Here is a 22154-nt window from a genome sequence, read left to right on the forward strand (position 1 = left end):
TGCCACTAGTGCCTTCATCATTGCAAGAGCCAAAAAATCACTTCTCCAAGGTTACAGAAAGCCCCTCGGAGGAGGACAACGTCATTTCTGCTGGAAACCATGGCTTTGGGTAGGCAGAATGTATGTCAATGTATGTAAATGTCACAGGTGAGTGATATTTACATGCACAGGTGACAGCAGATCTCCAGATTGCTTCATTGTACCCCAGACTGGCTAAGATTCAGTCTAATTGAGGAGGCATCCAAGAGATAAGTTAAAATTCCATTTATAGGAAAAGAAAGAACATTGCAGTTTTTGTCTGAGCACACTTCAGTTAGTGAACTGTAGAACTGGTACCCATACAGATGCTAACACAGCTGGAATTTCTCTCTCTCTTTCTCTCTCTCTCTTTTTTTTTTTTTTTTTTTAGATTTTTTAGATGGAAAAAAAAATCGCAAACCAAAAACAGATTTTCACAAAAATACAGGAGGCCAATAACCCCCGGAAACTGCAGAAACAGATTCACATTTTGGAAACCCGTTTGAATCTCGTATGTAAGGTGTTCTCTGCAGCTCTGCAAACAGCTCTGCCCGACTTTGCTCAGAGCAAAGAATGATGTCTGCCCAGTCATTAGCAGAACATACCCATTTCCCTGGTTGACTCAGCAGCAGGTGAACTAATGGACACACATGCCAGGAAGCCTTTAGGATTTACCGTCCACCTTAGCAAATGTGGTTATCCCCTCAAATCCTTACCCGAATCCCCCAACCTATGTGGGATGCCTACTCTTAGTTCTCTGCCCCAAACTTCCTGTTTGTTTTCAAGAAGCAGCTCAAATATTACCCATTACCAAAGCAGCATTAGTTAGACCTTCCTCCTCCGTGACAAGCTGCTCATGCCTCTGTCATATCCAGTGCCTTTTTGTTGTTGGTGTTGTCTCTAAGAATTAGTCGGCATAGATATGCATAACTTGATAATGGGAAAGGTGACACTGATCACCCTCAACCTATAGTGACTTTTGTATTAAGCAGGGTTCCCTAAATTGCAATCTGGCTTAAGCAAAAAGGGGAACGTGTTTGTCATAGAATTGAAAGATCCAGAAGAGGAAGTGGGGCCTTCAGGCATAGCTGGATCTAGGTGCTCCATACATGTCTTTAAGACATATTCTCTGTCCATCTCTCCTCTGAGTGGATTTCGTTTTTGGGTAGCCTCCAGTGTGAACAAATGCTAGTAGAAATGAAACATCTTTTTCCTAAGAGTTTAATCACATATTCTGGGGAGAGTTCCCACTGGGCCAACTTGGGTCATGTGCCCATTTCTGAACCAATCACGGTGGTCAGAAGAATGAAATACATGGGCCTGAGTCACATGGCTACCCTGGGGCCCCTCTCTCCCAGATCCACCCACTGGCACCCCAAGTCAGGGAAGGGCAGCCCTATCCAAAATATGTGGATTAGAGGAGAGGTGGTTCCCCTGGAAAAGCAAAAAGAGTGGAGAAGGAATGACGGACAGGGACAAACAACACATTCCAGTCTGGTTTGTGAAACTGTAGCTCCCACGTGAGCTACTAGAGAGAGAAAGTGAATGGATTTGGAAGAAAGCCTGTCATTCCCTCACTAAACAAAGCTCCTAGCTTCCCCTGGACTTTGACCCCCAGGCTTTGACCAGGCATGGTGGGAGCTAACTGGATCTGATCTCTGTATACCTCCCCAAGTTGCTGCTGAAGGACAGGGCAGTGTCTTTTTAATATCCATGACCAGTGATTTGCAGCTGTGCCTCAGGATTCCCAGGATATGTGTTAAAAATACAGATTCTTGGATCCCCTCTGGATTCACCAAATCAGAACCTCCAGGGCGTAGGTTCAGGCATCTGTACCGTTATCAGCAAACCCAGAAAGACTGAAGATCCCATTGGTTAAGAATCATAGATGTAATGCCTGGCATGGTGTTTCATGCCTCAGCAAATGTCTGTTGATTGAATGAGTTACTAAATGCATGCATGATTTAATGATGACTTGTCTATAGGTACAATTTTTTTTTTTTTTTTTTTTCTGAGACAGAGTCTCACTCTGTCACTCAGGCTGGAGTGCAGTGGCATGATCATGGCTCACTGCAGCCTCAGAGGTCTGCTTTTTTGTTCTAAGTCTATTCAGATGTTCTATTCTTCTCAAATCAATTTCAGTAGTTTGTGTCTTTCTAGGAATTTGTCTATTTCATCTAAATTATCCTAATCTGTTGGTATATAGTTGTTCCTAGTATATCCCTTGTAGTTTTTCCATAAGATCTGTAGTAATGCTCCTTTTTATATTTCTGAGAGGTCTGTTTTTTGCATCTCAAACTAGTCCCCTCTTCCCTTCATCCCTAACCAGATGTGATTGTGCCTTTTAATAGGTTAGGCAGCTGGCCTGGTGTGGTAACTCATGCCTGTAATCCCAGCAATTTGGGAAGCCAGGGTGGGTGGATCACTTGAGGTCAGGAGTTTGAGACCAGCCTGGCCACCACGGTGAAACGCTGCCTCTACTAAAAATACAAAAATAAAAATAAAAAATAAAAATTAGCTGGGCATGATGATGCATGCCTGTAATCCCAGCTACTTGGGAGGCTGAGGCAGGTGAATTTCTTGAATCTAGGAGGCGGAGTTGCAGTGAGTCGAGATGGTGCCACTGCACTCCAGTCTGGATCTGGATGAGAGAGTGAGAACGTGTCTCAGAAAAAAAAAAAAAAAAAAAGAAAAGAAAGAAAAAAAGAAAAAGGTTAGGCAGCCATCTCTAAAGGTGATTTCGGGGTCTCAGAGTACCCCCATGGTCCTAAATATCCTCCACCTACTCAGTGGGGCCTGAGAGTCCTCCCCCTAGGTCAGGTCTTCCCCCCCACAGTCAGAGGATAGATAGTATGCCTACAGTCCTGGAGCAAAATTCACAGTGAAGAGCCAATAACTGATAACTGATAACTGTCCTCCCCCTAGGTCAGGTCTTTCTCCCCCACAGTCAGAGGATAGATAGTATGCCTACAGTCCTGGAGCAAAATTCACAGTAAAGAGCAAATAACTGATAACTGATAACTTCCCAAGAGGAAGTGGAGGATGCAAAGATAGAATCAGAATGCTCTGCTCCTAGGGACTCCCCTACCTTGTGTGGTGGCTGTGGAGACACTCAGGAACACCCGGAGCTGAGACTAGCAGAAGCAAGCAAAGAGCTCAGGATGCAACATTTTAGGAGGTTCTCCTGCTCAGGCTTGAGGAATCACAGGGCTGGCACCTGAGAGAGAGTGCCTCCTTAAATTTCATGCCCTGGTTGCCTCACTTGCTTTACCCCGGTGTTGGCCCTACAGAAACCAAATGTTTCTTAGAACATACTTTGAAAACCTCCAAAGAAATTAAATCCCTTTGCTGTTAGGAATATTTTTTTGGAGTTGTTTCTTCTCAATGCTTATGGGAGCACTTCACATGGTCTTTTAAAAAAACTTTAAAAATTATTTTATTTAAAAAAAGATAGACTGGGTGTGGTGGCTCACACCTATAATCCAAGCACTTTGGGAGGCTGAGATGGGAGGATCATTTGAGCCCAGGAGTTCGAGACCAGCCTGGGCAACTTGGTGAAACCCTGTCTCTACTAAAAATACAAAAAAATAGCCCAGCATGGTGGTTTGCACCTGTAGTTCTAGCTGCTCGGGAGGCTGAGCTGGGAGGATTGCTTGAGCCTGTGATTGCACTACTTCATTCCAGCTGGTTGACAGAGCAAGACCCTATTTCATAAAAATAAAAACTAAATTCTACTGCGTATATTTAAGGTATATAATATATAATTGGATACATATAGATATTAAAGTGGTTACTATAGTGAAGCAAATTCATATATCTGTTATCTCACATAGTTACCCATTTTTGGTTTTGTGACAAGAACCTCTAAAATCTGCGCATTAGCAGGAATCCCAAATACAGTACAATTTTTTTTTTTTTTGAGACAGAATCTGGCTGTGTCCCCCAGGGTGGAGTGCAGTGGCACAATCTTGGCTCACCAAACCTTTGCCTCCGAGGTTCAAGCGATTCTCCTGCCTCGGCCTCCTGAGTAGCTGGGATTACAGGTGCCCACCTCCACGCCCAGCTAATTTTTTGTATTTTTAGTAGAGACAGGGTTTCACCATGTTGGTCTCAAATGCCTGACTTCAGGTGATCCACCCATCTTGGTCTCCCAAAGTGTTGCGATTACAGGCATGAACCACTGCACCCACCCCAAATACGGTACAGTCAGAGTCCCTGGAGTCCTCATGTTGTACCTTAGGGCTCTAGACTTGCTCCTCCTCCATATCTGCTACTTGCTATCCTCTGACCTCCGTCTCCCTGCTCCCTTTCCCCTTCACCCCACCTGCCCCTGGTAACCACTTTTTTATTCTCTATCTCTGTATATTTGCCTCTTTTTTGTTTTGTTTTGTTTTGTTTTTTGAGACGGAGTCTTGCTCTGTCGCCCAGGCTGGAGTGCAGTGGCGCAATCTCGGCTCACTGCAACGTCTGCCTCCTGGGTTCACGCCATTCTCCTGCCTCAGCCTCCCGAGTAGCTGGGACTATAGGCGCTTGCCACTATGCCCAGTTAATTTTTTGTGTTCTTTAGTAGAGACGGGGTTTCACTGTGTTAGCCAGGATGGTCTCGATCTCCTGACCTCGTAATCCGCCCACCTCGGCCTCCTAACGTGCTGGGATTACAGGCATGAGCCACCACGCCCAGCCTTTTTTTTTTTTTTTTTTTTTTAAGACTCAGTCTCATGCTGTCACCCAAGCTAGAGTGCAGTGGTGTGATCTCGGCTCACTACAACCTCTACCTCCCAGGTTCAAGCGATTCTCCTGCCTCAGCCTCCCAAGTAGCTGGGACTACAGGTGCCCACCACCACGCCTGTCTAATTTTTGTATTTTTAGTAGAGATGGGATTTCACCATGTTGGCCAGACTGGTCTCAAACTCCTGACCTCAGGTGAGCCACCTGCCTCAGCCTCCCAAAGTGCTGGGATTACAGGCGTGAGCCACTGCACCCAGCCTTGACTTTTTTTTTTTTGTTTAGAGTCCACATATAAATGAGATCATGCAATATTTTTCTTTCTGTGTCTGGCTTATTTCACTTAGCATAATGTCCTCCAGTTTCATCCATGTTGTGGCAAATGGCAGAGTCTCCTTTTTTAAGGCTCAGTAATTGGGGGTGATTTTGCCTCCAAAGGGACGTTGTCTCCTAAGGGAGACACTGTTGGTTGTCATAACAGGGTTGGAGGTGAGGGTGCCACCTGAATGTAGGGGGTATTTAATATCCCACAAAGCACAGGACAGCCCCCTGTTGCAAAGAGTCATCCAGCCCAAAGTGCCAGTGGTGCTGAGTTTGAGAAACCCTGTATGAAAACAGCCCCACCCCATTTTTTTTTTCATGCTATCAATTTGTTGAGGAGTCCAAGTCAATTGTCCTGTAGAAAGTTCTATTAATACCTTCTCAGTTTGGCTTATTATTTCCTATGGTGTCATTTAGCTTGTTCCCCTCTCCTCTGTTAATTGCCTAAAACTGGAAGTTAGGTCTAAAAGTAGTTGAGGAATTTGAGATACAGTAAAAAGGATCCACTAAAGGGCCCTTAGCCAGTTGGTGGGCCACTCAACTGACTCCAACCAGTTGAACCTCTTGCCTAGTGCTCCAACCATGGCCCTTGGGAGTGAGATGGGCAAAGACCTGACAGTCCTCCAGGTACCTTCTGGAACCTTGTCTTACACCCCAGAAATGAGACCTGTTTTGAAGCATGGCCTTTTCAACAGGTCACTGTTCACTTTGACAAGATGCTGACCACTAATGCCAAGCTCCGGAAGGAGATTGAAGACCTACGATTTGAGAAGGCTGCTTATGACAATGTCTACCAGCAGCTCCAGCGGTGCCTGTTGATGCAGAAGAAAACCATGAACTTGGCCATTGAGCAATCTTCTCAGGCCTATGAGCAGAGGTGGGCTGGTGATAGGTCCAGGGGCAGTGAGGTCTCTTAGCCCCTTGCTGAGCATCTAGCTTTCTACTCTGGGCCACCACTGCCCCTGGTCCTTATGTGCTGGGGAATCTTAAATCATAGTAGTAATAATTCTGAACACTGACTGTGTGCCAGGCATGATGCTAGGTACTCTGGTGGGTATTGTTTTAACTCTCACAACTGCCCTAGGAGTTATTATCCCCATTTTACAGACTAGGACATGGAGGCTTAGAGATGCTAAAATGCCTACCTGAGATCTAGGTAAGTGGGATTGTGGTGAAGTTGCGATTCAGACCTCTGTGCTGTGCCATCTCCAAGTGCCCCTGCCTCTAGTCCAAGGGGATCTTTCTCAATCTGGGTCTCTGCTGGCCTCACACTCATAGGAGCAAAAGGCATATAGTTTGGCTGTAAAGGGCATAGGCTTTAGAGTCAGACAGATCTGGGTTTAAATCCTGGTTTCATCACTACTATATTGTTGTAGGAGTTCTTTAGACGGTGAAGAGGATTAAATTATATATAAATGTAAGGTAGTGCCTGGGACACAGTAATTGATAAGTGGTAATGGTGGTGGTGACGATAATGATGGTGATAATGGTGACGGTAATGATAATGACTGTGGTGATGGTGGTGGCGATGATGGTGATGGCAATGATGATGGGGATGATAGTGGTGATTAGGAAGATAATGATGATGGTGATGGTAATCATGGTGATGATGGTGATAATGGTGATGGTAATGATGGTAATGATGGTGATGATGGTGGTGGTGGTGATGATGATGATGATGGTGGTGGTGATGATGGTGGTGGTGGTGGTGATGATGATGGTGATGGTGGTGGTGATGGTGATGGTGGTGATGATGATGGTGGTGGTGATGATGGTGGTGATGATGGTGGTGGTGGTGGTGATGATGGTGGTGATGATGATGATGATAATGGTGATGGTGGTGATGAGGGCGATGATGGTTATAGTGGTGGTGGGGTGATGGTGATGGTGGTGATGATAGTGGTGATAATGGTGATGGTGGATGGATGATGAGGGTGATGATGGTTATAGTGGTGGTGGGGTGGTGATGGTGATGGTGGTGATGATAGTGGTGATAATGGTGATGGTGGTGGTGATGATGGTGACAGTGATGATGGTGATGGTAGTGATGGTGATAATGGTGATGATAGTAGTGATGGTGATAGTGGTAATGGTGATGGTGGTGATGATGATGGTGATGCTGAAGGCAATGATGATGATAATGATAGGAAAATCATTTCTGGGAGTGATCTAGAGCTTACAGCTCTTGTTGTTCAGGTAAGGAGGGTTGTTTTTACACAACCAGAAACCATTATGATTAATAAAAGTGATAGTCATTGTCTAGGCAGGAAGGCCTTCTGGACTGGCAGGGAAAGGGAAGCAGAGAGGAGGAGCCTCAGATGCTCAGGCTCTGTACCTTTTGCCCAGGGTGGAGGCCATGGCTCGAATGGCTGCCATGAAGGACCGCCAGAAGAAGGACATCTCTCAGTACAACCTGGAGATCCGAGAGCTGGAGCGTCTCTATGCCCACGAGAGCAGGCTCAAGTCCTTCCTGCTTGTCAAGCTGAATGACCGCAATGAATTCGAGGAGCAGGCCAAAAGGGAGGAAGGTACACTCTACAGGAGCAAACTTGCTCTCTCGCTCTCTTTCTTGCCTTCTTTCTCTCTCTCTATTTAAGTGAAGGTGCCCAAGTCTCCTTGTGGTTGCCAAATTTAGCAAATAAAGATATAAGATGCCTAGTTAAGGTCGGGCACTGTGGCTCACACCTATAATTCCAGCACTTTGGGAGGCCAAGGCAGAATGATCATTTGAGGTCAGGAGTTTGAGAACAGCCTGACCAACATGGTGAAACCCTATCTCTACTAAAAATACAAAAAAATTAGCTGGACATGGTGGTGAGTACCTATAATCCCAGCTACTTGGGAGGCTGAGGCAGGAGAACCACTTGAACCCGGGAGGCAGAGGTTGCAGTGAGCCAAGATCATGCCATCGCACTCCAGCCTGGGCAACAGAATAAGACTCTCAGACCCTGCCTCAAAAAACAAAAAAACAAAACAAAACAAAAAAGCCTAGTTAACTTTAAATATAAAATAAACAATAAATAAATATTTAAGGATAACTATGTCTCATGCAGCATTTGCGACATACTTCTGATAAAACTTTTTGTTTATCTATAATTGGGACATATTTATCTTAAAAATATATTTGTCTGAAATTCAAATTCAACTGGGAACCCTCTATTTTATCTGCGAACCCTAATTTACGGCGTGTGTCTTCATTTGGGGCTCTCTTTCTATTGTTTAGAGGGAGACTTATTGTCGGGGTCCCCAAGTTCATCTCTAGGTTTGATGATTCACTAGAATATCTCGCAGGACTCAGCACAGAGGCACCTGCACAGCTGTGATGCATTACAGTGAAAAGGTGCCAAGCAAGGTCAACACGGGGATAAGGTGTGTGGTCTGGTGTCTGGAGGAAACTGGGCGCAAGCTTCCCAGTAGAATCACACTGAGCACACGTGGTTCTTCCAGGATCTAACTGTGACCACACATGTCAAGAGTTATCTACTGGGCTGGACATGGTGGCTCATGCCTATAATCCCAGTACTTTGGAAGGCCAAGGCGGGAGGATCAGGAGTTGAGGCCAGGAGTTTGAGACTAGCCTGGGCAACAGAGCAAGACCCCATCTCTATAATAAATTCAAAAAATTAGTTGGGCATAGTGGTACGTGCCTGTAGTCCCAGCTACTCGGGAGGCTGAGGTTGGAGGATGGCTTGATCTCAGGAGGTCTGATGGTGACAAGGTGCTGAGGGGTAGAAAAAAGCAGATCCTAAGCCCAGGAGTTTGAGGCTGCAGCAAGCTATGATTGCACCACTCCAGCCTGGGTGACAGAGTGAGACCCTGTCTCTTGGAAAAAAAAAAAAGGTTGTCTCATAGTGGGGTATACTAGAGATTCTGTGCCCCAAATTCTTACTGGGGGCCGGTCGTGTAGACATCCTCTGCCTAGCACATACCAACATTCTAGACCCCCAGAGGAAAAGCAGCTGTTTGGGATAAACTGCTGGGCATGGTGACACTTGCTGTGGCCTCAGCTACTGGGGAGGCTGAGATGGGAGGATCGCCTGAGCCTCACCAAAACAGTGGGGAGCCACTACCTGTAAAAGGTCACATGGTCAGGTGTGCCTAAAAGATCCTTTTTTTTTTTTTTTTTTTTACAGGGTCTTGTTCTTTCTCCCAGGCTGGAGTGCAGTGCTGTGACAGTCATAGCTCACTTTAGCCTTGACCTCTTAGGTCCAAGCCATCCTCCCACCTTGGCCTCCCGAGTAGCTAGGACCACAGGCACTCACCACGACACTTGGCTAATTTTTTAAATGTTTTTTCTTTTTTTAGATGGAGTCTTGCTCTGCTGCCAAGCTGGAGTGCAGTGGCGCAATCTCGGCTCACTGCAACCTCCACCTCCTGGGTTCAAGTGATTCTCCTGCCTCAGCCTCCTGAGTAGCTGGGACTACAGGCACACGCCACCACACCCAGCTAATTTTTGTATTTTTAGTAGAGACGGGGTTTCACCATGTTGGCCAGGATGGTCTTGATCTCTTGACCTTGTGATCCGCCTGTCTTGGCCTGCTAAAGTGCTGGGATTACAGGCATGAACCACTGCACCCGGCCTAATTTAAAAAATTTTTTTGTCAAGGTGCGGTCTTGCTATGTTGTCCACGCTGGTCTTAAACTCCTGGACTCAAGTGATCTTCCCACCTTGGCCTCCCAAAGTGCTGGGATTACAGGTGTGAGCTACCATGCCCGGCCAGGGCAGGGATTTTGTATCAGCAGTGCCTAGCACAGTGTGTGTGGTTCATAGTAAATGCTTCATGAGATATTTGTGAAATGAATGATGGGTGAAGCTTCTGCTCTATCTCCTGGAAACATCTAACCTCATCCCTAAGGCATACTACTACTAGTACTACTCCTACTCCTCCTCCTCCTCCTCCTCCTACTGCTACTACTATTACTACTACTACTACTATTACTACTACTACTACGTATATATAAATATATATACACATACACACATATATGTATATGTGTGTGTATATATATATATTTATTTTTATTGATTTATTTATTTGAGATGGAGTCTTGCTCCGTCACCCAGGCTGGAGTACAGTGACGCAAACTCGGCTCACTGCAACCTCTGCCTCCCGCGTTCAAGCAATTCTCCTGGCTTAACCTCCCATGTAGCTGGGATTGCAGGCACGTGCTACCACACCTGGCTAATTTTTGTATTTTTAGTAGAGACGGGGTTTCACCATGTGGGCCAGGCTGGTCTCGAACTCCCCACCTCAGGTAATCCGCCTGCCTTGGCCTCCCAAAGTGTTGGGATTACAGGCGTGAGTCACCATGGCTGACCATAATGATAATATTGATCACGCTACTGTCTGCCTGGCATGGATCTGAGGCGCTTCCTTTTGAGTGTCACAGTGGCTGATTTTTCCTTTCCTAGCTCTCAAGGCGAAGAAGCATGTCAAGAAGAGCAAGGGAGAGAGTTTTGAGAGCTACGAGGTGGCCCACCTCCGGCTGCTGAAGCTGGCTGAGAGTGGGAACCTAAACCAGCTCATTGAAGATTTTCTGGCCAAGGAGGAGAAGAATTTTGCTCGGTTCACATATGTCACGGAGCTCAACAACGACATGGAGATGATGCACAAGAGGACCCAACGAATCCAGGTCAGGGTGGCTCTGCTTTCCTAGGCCCTGGGGCCCCTGTGTCCACAGCAGCCTTTCCAGAGCAGTCTCCCAGGAAGGCTCTGTGAGAGGCACTATAGAAAGCAGTTTGGTCAACACCCCTCTATTCCCCCTACATTTTATTTTTGAGACAGGGTCTTACTCTGTTATCCAGGCTGGAGTGCAGTGGTGCGATGTTGGCTCACTGCAGCTTCGACCTCCCGGGCTCAAATGATCCTTGCATCTCAGCCTCCTGAGTCGTCTGGACTACAGGTGTGCACCACCATGCCTGGCTAATTTTTGCATTTTTTGTAGAGTTGGGATTTTGCCATATTGCCCAGGCTGGTCTCGAACTCCTGACCTCAAGCGAGCCTCCCACCTTGGACTCCCAAAGTACTGAGATTACAAATGTGAACCATTGCTCCCACTGTCCCCTTACTTTTTATTTGTATTTTTGTTTTTGAGATGGAGTCTTGCTCTGTCATCCAGGCTGGAGTGCAGTGGCATGATCTTGGTTCACTGCAACCTCCACCTCCCGGGTTCAAGAGATTCTCCCGCCTGAGCCTCCGGAGTAGCTAGACTACAGGCGCCCACCACAATGCCCTCTTTTTTTTTTGTATTTTTAGTAGAGACGGGGTTTCATCATGTTGGCCAGGCTGGTCTCAAACTCCTGGCCTCAGGCGATCTGCCTGCCTCAGCCTCCCAAAGTGCTGGCATTATAGATGTGAGCCACCGTGCCTGGCCTGTAACAATGGATACCTACATTTAATGTTTTCATGTCCCCCAACCCAATAGTGACTTTATAATCCATGGCGTGTTTTATTAACCAGCGTTCAGCAAACTACAGTCCATGGCTGTTTCTGTGCAGCCCATGAGCCAAGAATGATTTTTACATTTTTAAAGGATTGTAAGAAGAGAAAAAAAAGAGAGAGAGAGAAATATGCAAGAGGGACCTGCAAAGCTGAAAGTATTTCTTATTTGGCCCCTTACCTGACCCTTGTGAATTAACAGTTTCGAGGAGAGATAACTCATTCTTATCTTGGTGAGACTTGATGCACATGAGCATAGTAAAGGCCCTGACAAGTCCTGCAGTAAAGAAACCTGCCTACCTTTGTTGAACCCATAATTTCCCAAATGTCACTGGCGTCCTGGGCTATTTACATGCCAGTAGATAAATAAACATCCTTTGGAACTATCTGCATGGAATAGAGTCTAAGCCCCTTAGTGTGACATTCCAGCCCCTTCAAAATTTGGCTCCTACCTGCCTTTGCAGACACAGGTCCTGTTGTGACCTCCAAGACACCCTCTGCTGCTGCCAGCCCCAGCTGTCCCATGCATTTCCCTCCGCCAGTGTCTTCCCCGTGCTGTTCCATCTCTCTCCCCTCCTTTTCTCTTCTGATGAAATCCTGCGCATTAGTCCTGACCCTGCACAAATGTTGCCTCCTCTGGGAATTCATTACTCCTCCTTCTGAGGGCCCTGTCCTCTGCTTACGTGATGAGGGGAGCTGCTTTCCTTTGCAATATATCACTGTTTCCCACATGTGGGGTATGCACGCTGGCCATGTGCAAATAGATTGCAGCTAGAATATAGGTAAAAATATTTTCATTTACTAGTGATGAATTAATTTTTAAAGGAATAATAGAGCTTCCAGAGCAAACTTGTGATTTAATGGATATTAGGGTAGTAAGTAATAACAGTAAACAAAGAATAATAAACATAATAAACAGAATGGCTTGGTTTACAGAAAACGATTATAGATAACAGTCCATGTGGCTGCAAAAAATGGAGTGAAGGTGACTTTATCAGCTAGGGTTGTCACAGGAAACAGCACAGCCAACATGGGTAAATTGGTCAGGCATGGTGGCTCACACCTGTAATCCCAGCACTTTGGGAGGCTGAGGCAGGTGGATCACCTGAGGTCAGAAGTTCAAGACCAGCCTAGGCAACATAGTGAAATCCTGTCTTTACTAAAAATACAAAAAATGAGCTGGGCGTGGTGGCGGGCACCTGCAATCCCACTACTCAGGAGGTTGAGGCAGGAGAATCCTTTGAACCTAGGAGGCAGAGGTGGCAATGAGCTGAGATGGCGCCACTGCACTCCAGCCTGGGCGATAGAGCGAGACTCCATCTCAAAAAACAAAAACAAAAACAAAAAACCCACCCCAAAAAACCACCAAAACCCAAAAATAAAATGGGTAAATTGAGGAGAGTTTTTACAAAGGGGCTGTTTCCAGCCATCTGAGGAAATTAAGAAGGCAGCACGTGGGAACAGCCAGAGCTCCAAAATGGGTCAGGGGAGGGAGGAATGAGGAGACGGCTGCCTGCTATGCCCTTCCTGGACTGGTGCAGCCAAACTAGGGATGGACCCAGGGGGTGGCAAATACCCCAACCTCCCTCTCCTCCCACCCTTTATCTCCCACTTGTGCCTCCCACTGGCTGGGCTGCCCAGCAGCCAAGCACAAGGGAGACCATAGGTACAAGCCCCGCAGGTCCCAGGCAGGGCATGGGGAGGTGCAGGGTGGGAGGTGCATCTGGGGTTGGGGAAGACAGACTTGAAGGACCCTCATGCCACTCTCTGTCCCCCTCCTGGAAGGAGGTCCTCCTGGACGAGGGTCCAGGACAGGCACAGGAAATGGTTCTTCCCCAGAAATGACCTAGACCTCCCATTCACCTTGAGGCTGCTCTCTCCTTTCCTCCCGCAGCTGCACAGCATCTCCCGCACAAGGACAAGTGCAGGCGCTCTGGGACTCCGTCTCTCTATCTGTAGAATGGCACACACACTTGGACTAGAGGATTCCTCCAAGTCCAAACTCTTTTTATAAAAAAAAGTTTCAAACTTTTATGTAAAAAGCTACAAAAGTTTGTTTTTTCTTTTTCTTTCTTTTCTTTTCTTTTTTTTTTTTGAGACAGAGTCTTGCTTTGTCACCCAGGCTGGAGTATAGTGGCACGATCTCGGCTCACTGCAACCTCCACCTCCCAGGTTCAAGCGATTCTCCTGCTCAGGCTCCTGAGTAGCTGGGACTACAGGCATGAGCCATCACGCCTGGCTAATTTTTGTATTTTTAGTAGAGACAAGGTTTCACCATGTTGGCCAGGATGGTCTCGAATGCCTGAACTCAGGTTATCTGTGTGCCTCAGCCTCCCAAAGTGTTGGGATTACAGGGGTGAGCCACCACGCCCGGCCATACAGAACGCTTTTGTTTAATTCCATGTTTTGAGGAAACACTGGTATATAAAACATAGGAAATGGAGCAGACCTGGATGGAGGAGTGGGGGTGGGATGGGCCATGCGAGGGGGCTGGGACCCTACCTTTTTGCCTTCTTGTGGCATCTTTGCTCAAACTAAGGGATCAGGTAAAAAAAAAAAAAATTTTTTTTTTTTTTTAATTAAAAACAATTAGGAGGCCGGGTGCGGTGGCTCACGCCTGTAATCCCAGAACTTTGGGAGGCCGAGGTGGGTGGATCACGAGGTCAGGAGATCGAGACCATCCTGGCTAACACGTGAAAACCCGTCTCTACTGAAAATACAAAAAATTAGCTGGGTGTGCTGGCGGGCGCCTGTAGTCCCAGCTACTCAGGAGGCTGAGGCAGGAGAATGGCGTGAACCCGGAAGGCGGAGCTTGCAGTGAGCCACTGCACTCCAGCCTGGGAGACAGCAAGACTCCGTCTCAAACAAACAAACAAACAAAAACACACACAATTAGGATTCTAACATCTGACTGCATCCCTCCCTAGAGGGCTGGGGGTGGAGACTCATAAACCAGCCTCCGGAGTAGCTGGGACTGCAGGCGAGCGCCCCCACGCCCAGCTAATTTTTGTATTTTTAGTAGAGACGGGGTTTCACCATGTTGGCCAGGATGGTCTCAATTTCTTGACCTCGTGATCCGCCCGCCTCGGCCTCCCAAAGTGCTGGGATTATAGGCGTGAGCCTCCACGCCCGGCCCCAGCTTTCTGTTTTAGTTTCGTTTGGTTTCCTCCACCTCCCCAAGTTGTTAAATTCTTAGTGGCAGTGATTTAAAAACCAGGATATTCCACATGAAACTCTGAATTTCTGGTTTCTCTTGGAAAATCAGATCTGACTCCTCCCGCCCACATTCCCGCGGGAATCCGAGTTCCTACAAACGGAGCCATTGGCTCCCTGTTAGCTCACAGAGACAAGCCGGACCGAAGTGCTCCGCGGCCCGCAGAGGTTAGCGGGCCTTTGAGTTGCTGAGGTTCAGGCGCGTCACCACTGCCCTCTGGCGGCCATTTGCGGTATCGCAGGGAAGGTCTTTGCGGGCCCGCCTGGAAGTGGGCAAGACCCTGAATTCTTGGGCCCCAGTGGGACATTGAGGACAAGCCCTAGCAGAGTGTGTGAGGACCCCGGCTGGATATCCTGACCTGATAGAAAATATTCCTGAGCTGACTTGGCCTTGATTTTCCCCACTCCTTATAAGGGGACCCTCTTCCTTAGGGTCATGACAAATGTGTCTAAGATGGGTAAGCGCTGCCCTCTCTGGGCCTCAGTTTCCCCATCTGTAGAGTGATGTTTGGACCAGAACAATAGCTTCCAAGCTGTTTGTTAAGGTTACAGAACTGTGCCTTTTTGGGCTCAAATAGAGCTGCAAATGCCTGTTGAATAAGTCCAGAGAGCACTGATTTCCAATGGTAAGACTTAATTTTGCAAAAAATGTTATGGGACAAAGATATGCTCACTGTAGAAAATCTGGAAAGCAACTAAAGATGGAAGGAATTTTAAACCACCCACTATCCCATTGCCTGAGACAATCACTGGTGACATTCTGAAATATTTCCTTCTAACTTCCAACTTTTTTATTTCTTGGCCCTCCCTTCCTGCCTGCCTGCCTGCCTGCCTTCTTTCTTTTCTTTTTCTTCCTTTCTATCTTTCTTTTTCCTCCTTCTTTTTTTGCAGGATCTCACACTGTCACCCAGGCACAGTGGCTTGATCTTGGCTCACTCCAGCCTCAATCTCCCCAGCTCAGGTGATCCTCCCATCTAAGCCTCCAGAGTGGCTGGGACTACAGGCTTACACCACCACACCCAGCTAATTTTTGTATTTTTTGTAGAGATGAGGTTTCAGTGTGTTGCCTAGGCTGGTGTCAATGGTTGTGCTTTTAAAATGTAAAACTTTATATAGTTATTACCATATAAAGTTGTGTATCTGATTGAAGCAAATGTCCTTTTGATTATTCATTCATCCAGCAAGTATTTATTGAGCACATACTGTGTTCCAGGCACTGCTCTAGACCCTGATAATGTGACAGTGAACAGGATGACAAAAAGTTCAGCCCTCACAGAACTGCTGTTTTTGGCAGGGAGAAAGAGACAATAAGCAACAAGCCCAATACTTACGCAAATTATAGAGTAAGTTAGAAAGGGAGATGCAGTGTGGGTAACAAGATGAAGTAGCGCAGCGTAAGCCGGGTTTTGGAGCGGGTTGTGGGCCCCGGGCAGTTGGGAAGTTAAGATCTGGGTGAACTTACAGGTGAGGGATTGAGCTGTCCAGATCTCTGGGGAAAAATGCTCCAGGCGGAGGAAACAGCACCCGCAAAGGCTCTGACGCAGCTTGCAAGCAGGCCAGCGTGTCTGGCACACAGAGAGAGATATGGGAGGGAGAGGGGATGAATCTGGGAGGTGAGGGCTGCTGGGCACATTTCCGGAAGAGGTTTTGGCCATTTCTCTGAGAAGTAGGGGCCATGGGAGGTCTCCAAGCAGGGGAGTGGTGCCACCGACTCAGGTTATTGATGCAATTTGCAAACTACTAAAATGTCTCAATGTGAATCCCATCACCTGGATATGGCATTGGTTCATCTTTTTGGTAGAGATCCGCCACCCCACCCCTGCCCTGTAAGGATGGGAAGACTCACTTCCTTTCTATTTTTTTTCCAAAATAATATATTTTTTTCTGATTAGAATTTTTTTTCACAATTTGGAAAATACTAAAAAGTATAAATACCACCCCCAAATCAGGAATAATTCTATCACATGGATATAGCATTGTTTCATCTTTTTGGTAGAGTTCTTTCTTGCTTTTTAAAAAATTAAAAATTTCCAGGACTTTAGGAGGCTGAGATGGGCAGATCACTTGAGCACAGGAGTTTGAGACCAGCCTGGGCAACATGGCAAAACCCCATCTCTACAAAAAATACAAAACACAAAAAGAAATTAGCTGGGTGTGATGGTATGTGCCTGTAGTCACAGCTACTCAGGAGGCTGAAGTGGGAGGATTGCTTGAGCATGGGAGGTCGAGACTGTAGTGAGCCAAGGTTGTACCACTGCACTCCAGCCTGGGCAACAGAGCAAGACCCTATCTCAAAAAAAAATTAACAAAAATTTAAAAATTAAAGGAGATGAGCCTTCTAATCTTTACAGGTGGGAAAAAAGCAAGAAAGAGCTCTTACCAAAAACATGAAGCAATACTATGTTAGGAGATGGGATTCTTCCTGATTTGGGTTTGTATTTGTTCTTTGCAGAATTTTCCAAATTGTATAAATATATTATTATACACCTGTGGGAAAGTGTAGGCAATTCAGAAAAACATAAAGAAAAATTAAAAGTCACCAAGATATCATTACCTGGAGATAATTAACATTTTCTTGACACTGCTTTATGAAGGCAGTCTGTGGTTACACGTGTGCACACACAGACACACACGCCCATTTACAAGCCTATTTTTAGTACTAGATCATACTAGACAGTTCATGCTGTTTTGTAAACCTTTTGTTTCCCAACGATTTACCATAGATACCTCCCAACATCTTCTCCTTTTTTTCTCCTTTTTTTTTTTTTTTTTTTTGAGACAGGGTCTTGCTCTGTCGCCTGGCTGGAGTGCAGTGGCGGGATCTCGGCTCATTGCAGCCTCCGCCTGCTGGGTTCAAGGGATTCTCCTACCTCAGCCTTCCGAGTATCTGGGGACTACAGGCGTGTACCACTATACCTGGCTAATTTTTATATTTTTTTGTAGAGATGGGATATCACCATATTTCCCAGGCAGGTCTCGAACTCCTGGGCTCAAGAGATCTGCCCGCCTTGGCCTCCCAAAGCACTGGGATAACAGGCGTGAGCCACCATGCCCAGTCCACTGTGTGTTTTTAAATGGCTTCTGGAGACCCTAGATGCTCTGTAGTACGGAATCACAAGATGCTTCTTAAAAATGAACATTCCAGGGTGGGCGTGGTGGCTCGTGCCTGCAGTCCCAGCTACTCAGGAGGCTGAGATGGGAGGATCACTTGAACCGGAGAGGCAGAGGTTGCAGTAAGCTGAGATCACACCACTGCACTCCAGCCTGGGCAAAAGAGCGAGAGCTTGTCTTAAACAAACAAATAAACAAACCAAAAACCAGAAAAATGCACTCCTGGCCAGGCACAGTGGCTCACACCTGTAATCCCAGCATACCGGGAGGCTGAGGCAGGAAGATTGCTTGAGCACAGGAGTTCAAGACCAACCTGGGTAACACAGTGAGACTCCATGTCTACAGAAAATTTTTTTAAACATTAGGCATGTGCCTGTGGTCCCAAGTGCTTGAGAGGCTGAGATGGGATGGGAGGATCGCAGTCAAGGCTTCAGTGAGCCGTGATTACGCCACAGTACTCCAGCCTGGGAGGCAGAGAGAGACCCTTTCTAAAAAAAAAAAAAAGAAAAGAAAAGAAAAAGAAAAGCACGTTCCCCAGAACCCCTCCCGCTCCCATACCTACAGACCTAGCTTCTCTGTGGATGGTCCAGGAATCTGCATTGAGCCATATTTTAACTTAAGACCCTCTCCCCTGTTTTATGAATGTGCCATCATTAACTGACCCCCTATCAGGAGACAGGTGGATTGTCCCCAACTAGGGTCCACTAAACAAGAATACGACAGCCCTGAGGGTCCACCTTTGCCGACCTGTTCTGTTGTCTCCATGGGACAGACTCCTAGGCATGAGATTGCTCAGTCGAAAGGTGTGTGCTTTTTTCTATCAGGGCACATGGTTTAAGCCCAGTGGTTCTCAAAGCTGGTCCCCGGGACAGCAGTGGCAGCATCACCGGAGAACTTGTTAGAAATGCACTTTCTTAGGCCCCACCCAGACGGACAGAATCAGAAGCCCTGGGCTTGGGACCTGGCATTCTGCATTTTCACAAGCCTCCAGGTGACTCTGGAGAGTATGCTCAGGTTTGAGAACTCCTGCTCCACAGCCACGCTGTTCAACACCATAGCCACCAGCCACGTGTGGCTTTTTCAGTTACATTAACTGAAATTAAATAATATCTAAAAATTAGTTCATCAGAGGTTGGGCACGGTGGCTCATGCCTGTAATCCCAGCACTTTGGGAGGCTGAGGCAGGAGGATTTCTTGAGTGTGGGAGTTTGAGACCAGCCCAGGCAACATAGTGAGACCCCATCTCTATAAAAAGAAAAAAGAAAAAAAAGAAAAATCAGTTCCTAGTGGCACCAGTCATATTTCACATGCTCAGCACCACGTGGCTAGTGACTACAGTATTAGGGCGGATAGGACATTACCATCAGAACAGAACATTCTATTGACTGCGTTGTTCTAGAATATTCCAGAAGAGGCCGAGGTGGGCGGATCACCTGAGGGCAGGAATTCAAGACCAGCGTGGCCAATATGGTGAAGCCCCGTCTCTAGTAAAAATACAAAAAGCTGGGCATGGTGGTGCGTGCCTGTAGTCCCAGCTACTTAGGAGGCTGGGGCAGGAGAATCACTTGAACCTGGGAGATGGAGGAGGTTGCAGTGAGCCAAGATTGCACCATTGCACTCCAGCCTGGGCATCGCATCAATACTTCATCTCAAAAAAAGAAAGGCTGACTCACCCCTCCTACCCCGTTTCATGCTCTCACCCTCCTTTTACTTAAGAAACGTCAGAAGAAAAAAAATAACCCCATGGGCGTAAGAGGGGCCCAGGAGTTCGGGGCTCTTTGAAACGGATCATTGAAATCCTCATCGACTCTTTGAGGAGCACGCTTATTTTTGGGAGCGGTGGGGAGGGACGAGCCCGCTTTTCCTCATGGTCTTGTTCTCTCCCGAGCAGGACGAGATCATTCTCTTGCGATCCCAGCAGCAATCGTCCCACGATGACAGCCGCTCTGCCCTGAGACAGCTGGAGGTGAGACCAGGATCGGGAGGGAGGGATGCGGGAGCTTTTGTTGTCTGTCTCTGTGTCCGACGGGAGCTTCTGTCTGTCCGTTGGGCATCGGTCAGCTGATTCTCAGGAGCAATAAGAGGTCTGCCCTGTGACTCGAGGCTGGCCTGGATCATATCCAGACGTGTCCTGATGTTTTGTCCCGGGCAGCCTCTGCTACAATGTCATTGTAGAATTCTGTCCCTTCATCCATCCTAAAGGCTCCCCCATTTCAGGGAGTCCAGCCCCGGCTCTTGGGCCTGCAATTTCATCCCCGATGGGCTCCTTCCACGTGGATCTCTGCCTCTTTCCTTCTTTCTTCCCCTTGTCCTGCCTGTGCCCTGTTCGCAATCAGTAATAGCAAATACACACATTTCTGGAGTAATTACCATGTACGAGGCGCCGGGCTCAGAGCTTGGCCTGCACTTTCATTGAATCCTGACGGCAGGTGCTGTTGATCTCACCGTTTTACAGATGCAGAGGCTAAGGTTCACAGAAGTTAAGTCACTTGACCAACATCAAGGAGCTGGGATATTATATAAGTTTTGAGTTTTATTCAGCTGCTAATAATAGGGACTCCAAATAATAGTGGCTTAAGTAGACACAAGTTTATTTACTTTAAGAAGTAAGTCTGCCACCCTGGTGAAACCCCGTCTCTAATAATAATACAAAAATTAGCCGGGCGGTAGTGGCACACACCTGTAATCCCAGCTACTCAGGAGTCTGAGGCAGGAGAATCACTTAAGCCTGGGAGGTGGAGGTTGCAGTGAGCCGAGATCATGTCACTGCACTCCAGTCTGGGTGACAGAGTGAGACCCTGTTTCAAAAAAAAAAAAAAAAAAAGTCTGGAAATAGGCACTTCAGGGCTGGTTTGGCACCTTTATGATGTCATCAGTGACCTGGGCTCCATCTGTCTTTCTGTTTTGCCATCCTTAGTGTGTGACTTACATACCAAGGGCACCTCATGGTTGCACCGTAGCTTCCACAGATCCAGCCATTGCATATACATTCCAGATAGGAAGAAAGTGGGAGCTGCAAAAAAAAAAAAAAAAAAAAAAAAAAAAAAAAGGGCCAAAAAAAAAAAAAAAAAAAAAAAAAAAAAAAAAAAGCCCTCACTAGCAGAGTCAGCCAGCTTAAAAGTGCTTTCCCAGAAGTCTCAGTCAATGACTTCTGTATTTACACTTCATTGGCCACCCCTATTGCAAGAGAGGTTTGGAAATGTAACTTTTAGTTGGTCACATTGCCACAAATACAATCAGAGTTTTGTTACTGAGGTATAAGGAGAGAGTGGATAGCATATGTCTGACAAAGACCTGAGAACTGCCCTCCGGAGTCATTTCTCTTCCCTTCCTTGCGGCTGTTTTCTGCTTTTATTCTGTCTGACACGCACCTGGAAGACAGGGATGGCCACCAGGGTGTTATTCTCCTCTGGGCCACTGGATGGCAGCAAAGCACATGCTGCCCATTGAGGCGCTCAGAGCGGCATCTCCTGGGTATCTGGGTATGGGGAATAACAGGGTTCCAGGCACGGTCCAGATCCACAGAGACCCTCCCCAAGCTGGGCAGATGCCTGGGGGCCCACGTCCTTCACTCGGAGCCACCTAGAATCCAGACTTTTGTTGGGGTTGAGACTGGTGCCCCTCACATCTTGGGGTTTGGAAGAGGTTGATCAGGCAACCCCAAACATCTCACCGGCCTCTGCCTGAAGCCCCTCCGCTAGCTTTTTGTTGCTTTGGCTTTAGCATGACTTTGAGGGGCTTCTTTTCAAATGCAGATACTCTAAGCAGGATAATTGGTCTTCTATATTTTTATTTTATTTTATTTTATTTATTTATTTATTTATTTTTTGAGATGGAGTCTCGCTCTGTCACCCAGGCTGGAGTGCAGTGGCATGATCTCGGCTCACTGCAACGTCCACCTCCCAGGTTCAAGTGATTCTCCTGCCTCAGCCCCCGAGTAGCTGGGATTATAGGTGCCCACCACCATGCCGAGATAACTTTAATTTTTAATTTATTGTTCTATCTATCTATCTATCTATCTATCTATCTATCTATCTATCTACCTACCTACCTACCTACCTACCTACCTATCTACCTACCCACCTACCTACCTATCTATTTTGAGACAAGGTCTCACTCTGTCGCCCAGACTGGAGTGCAGTAGCACGATCTCGGCTCACTGCAACCTCCACCTCCCAGGTTCATGCGATTCTCCTGCCTCAGCCTCCCGAGTAGCTGGGATTACAGGTACATGCTACCATACCCGGTTAATTTTTTGTATTTTTAGTAGAGATGGGTTTTTACCATGTTGGCAAGGCTAGTCTCCAGCTCCTGACCTTAGGTGAT

At 46.8% G+C, this 22154-nt stretch overlaps 1 protein-coding gene across 1 annotated transcript in view; it reads left to right on the forward strand.

Moving 5' to 3' along the window:
* Positions 1–22154, forward strand: part of CCDC63 (coiled-coil domain containing 63) — a 58994-nt gene that overhangs the window by 24692 nt on the left and 12148 nt on the right. The window contains 5 exon segments of the mRNA XM_025401830.1: positions 410–529; positions 5760–5941; positions 7411–7592; positions 10478–10698; positions 19720–19794. Of these exon segments, the coding sequence (XP_025257615.1) occupies positions 410–529; positions 5760–5941; positions 7411–7592; positions 10478–10698; positions 19720–19794 (780 nt within the window).

This window comes from Theropithecus gelada, chromosome 11 (genome assembly GCF_003255815.1).
Source record: "Theropithecus gelada isolate Dixy chromosome 11, Tgel_1.0, whole genome shotgun sequence".
NCBI classification, from domain to species: Eukaryota; Metazoa; Chordata; class Mammalia; order Primates; family Cercopithecidae; genus Theropithecus; species Theropithecus gelada.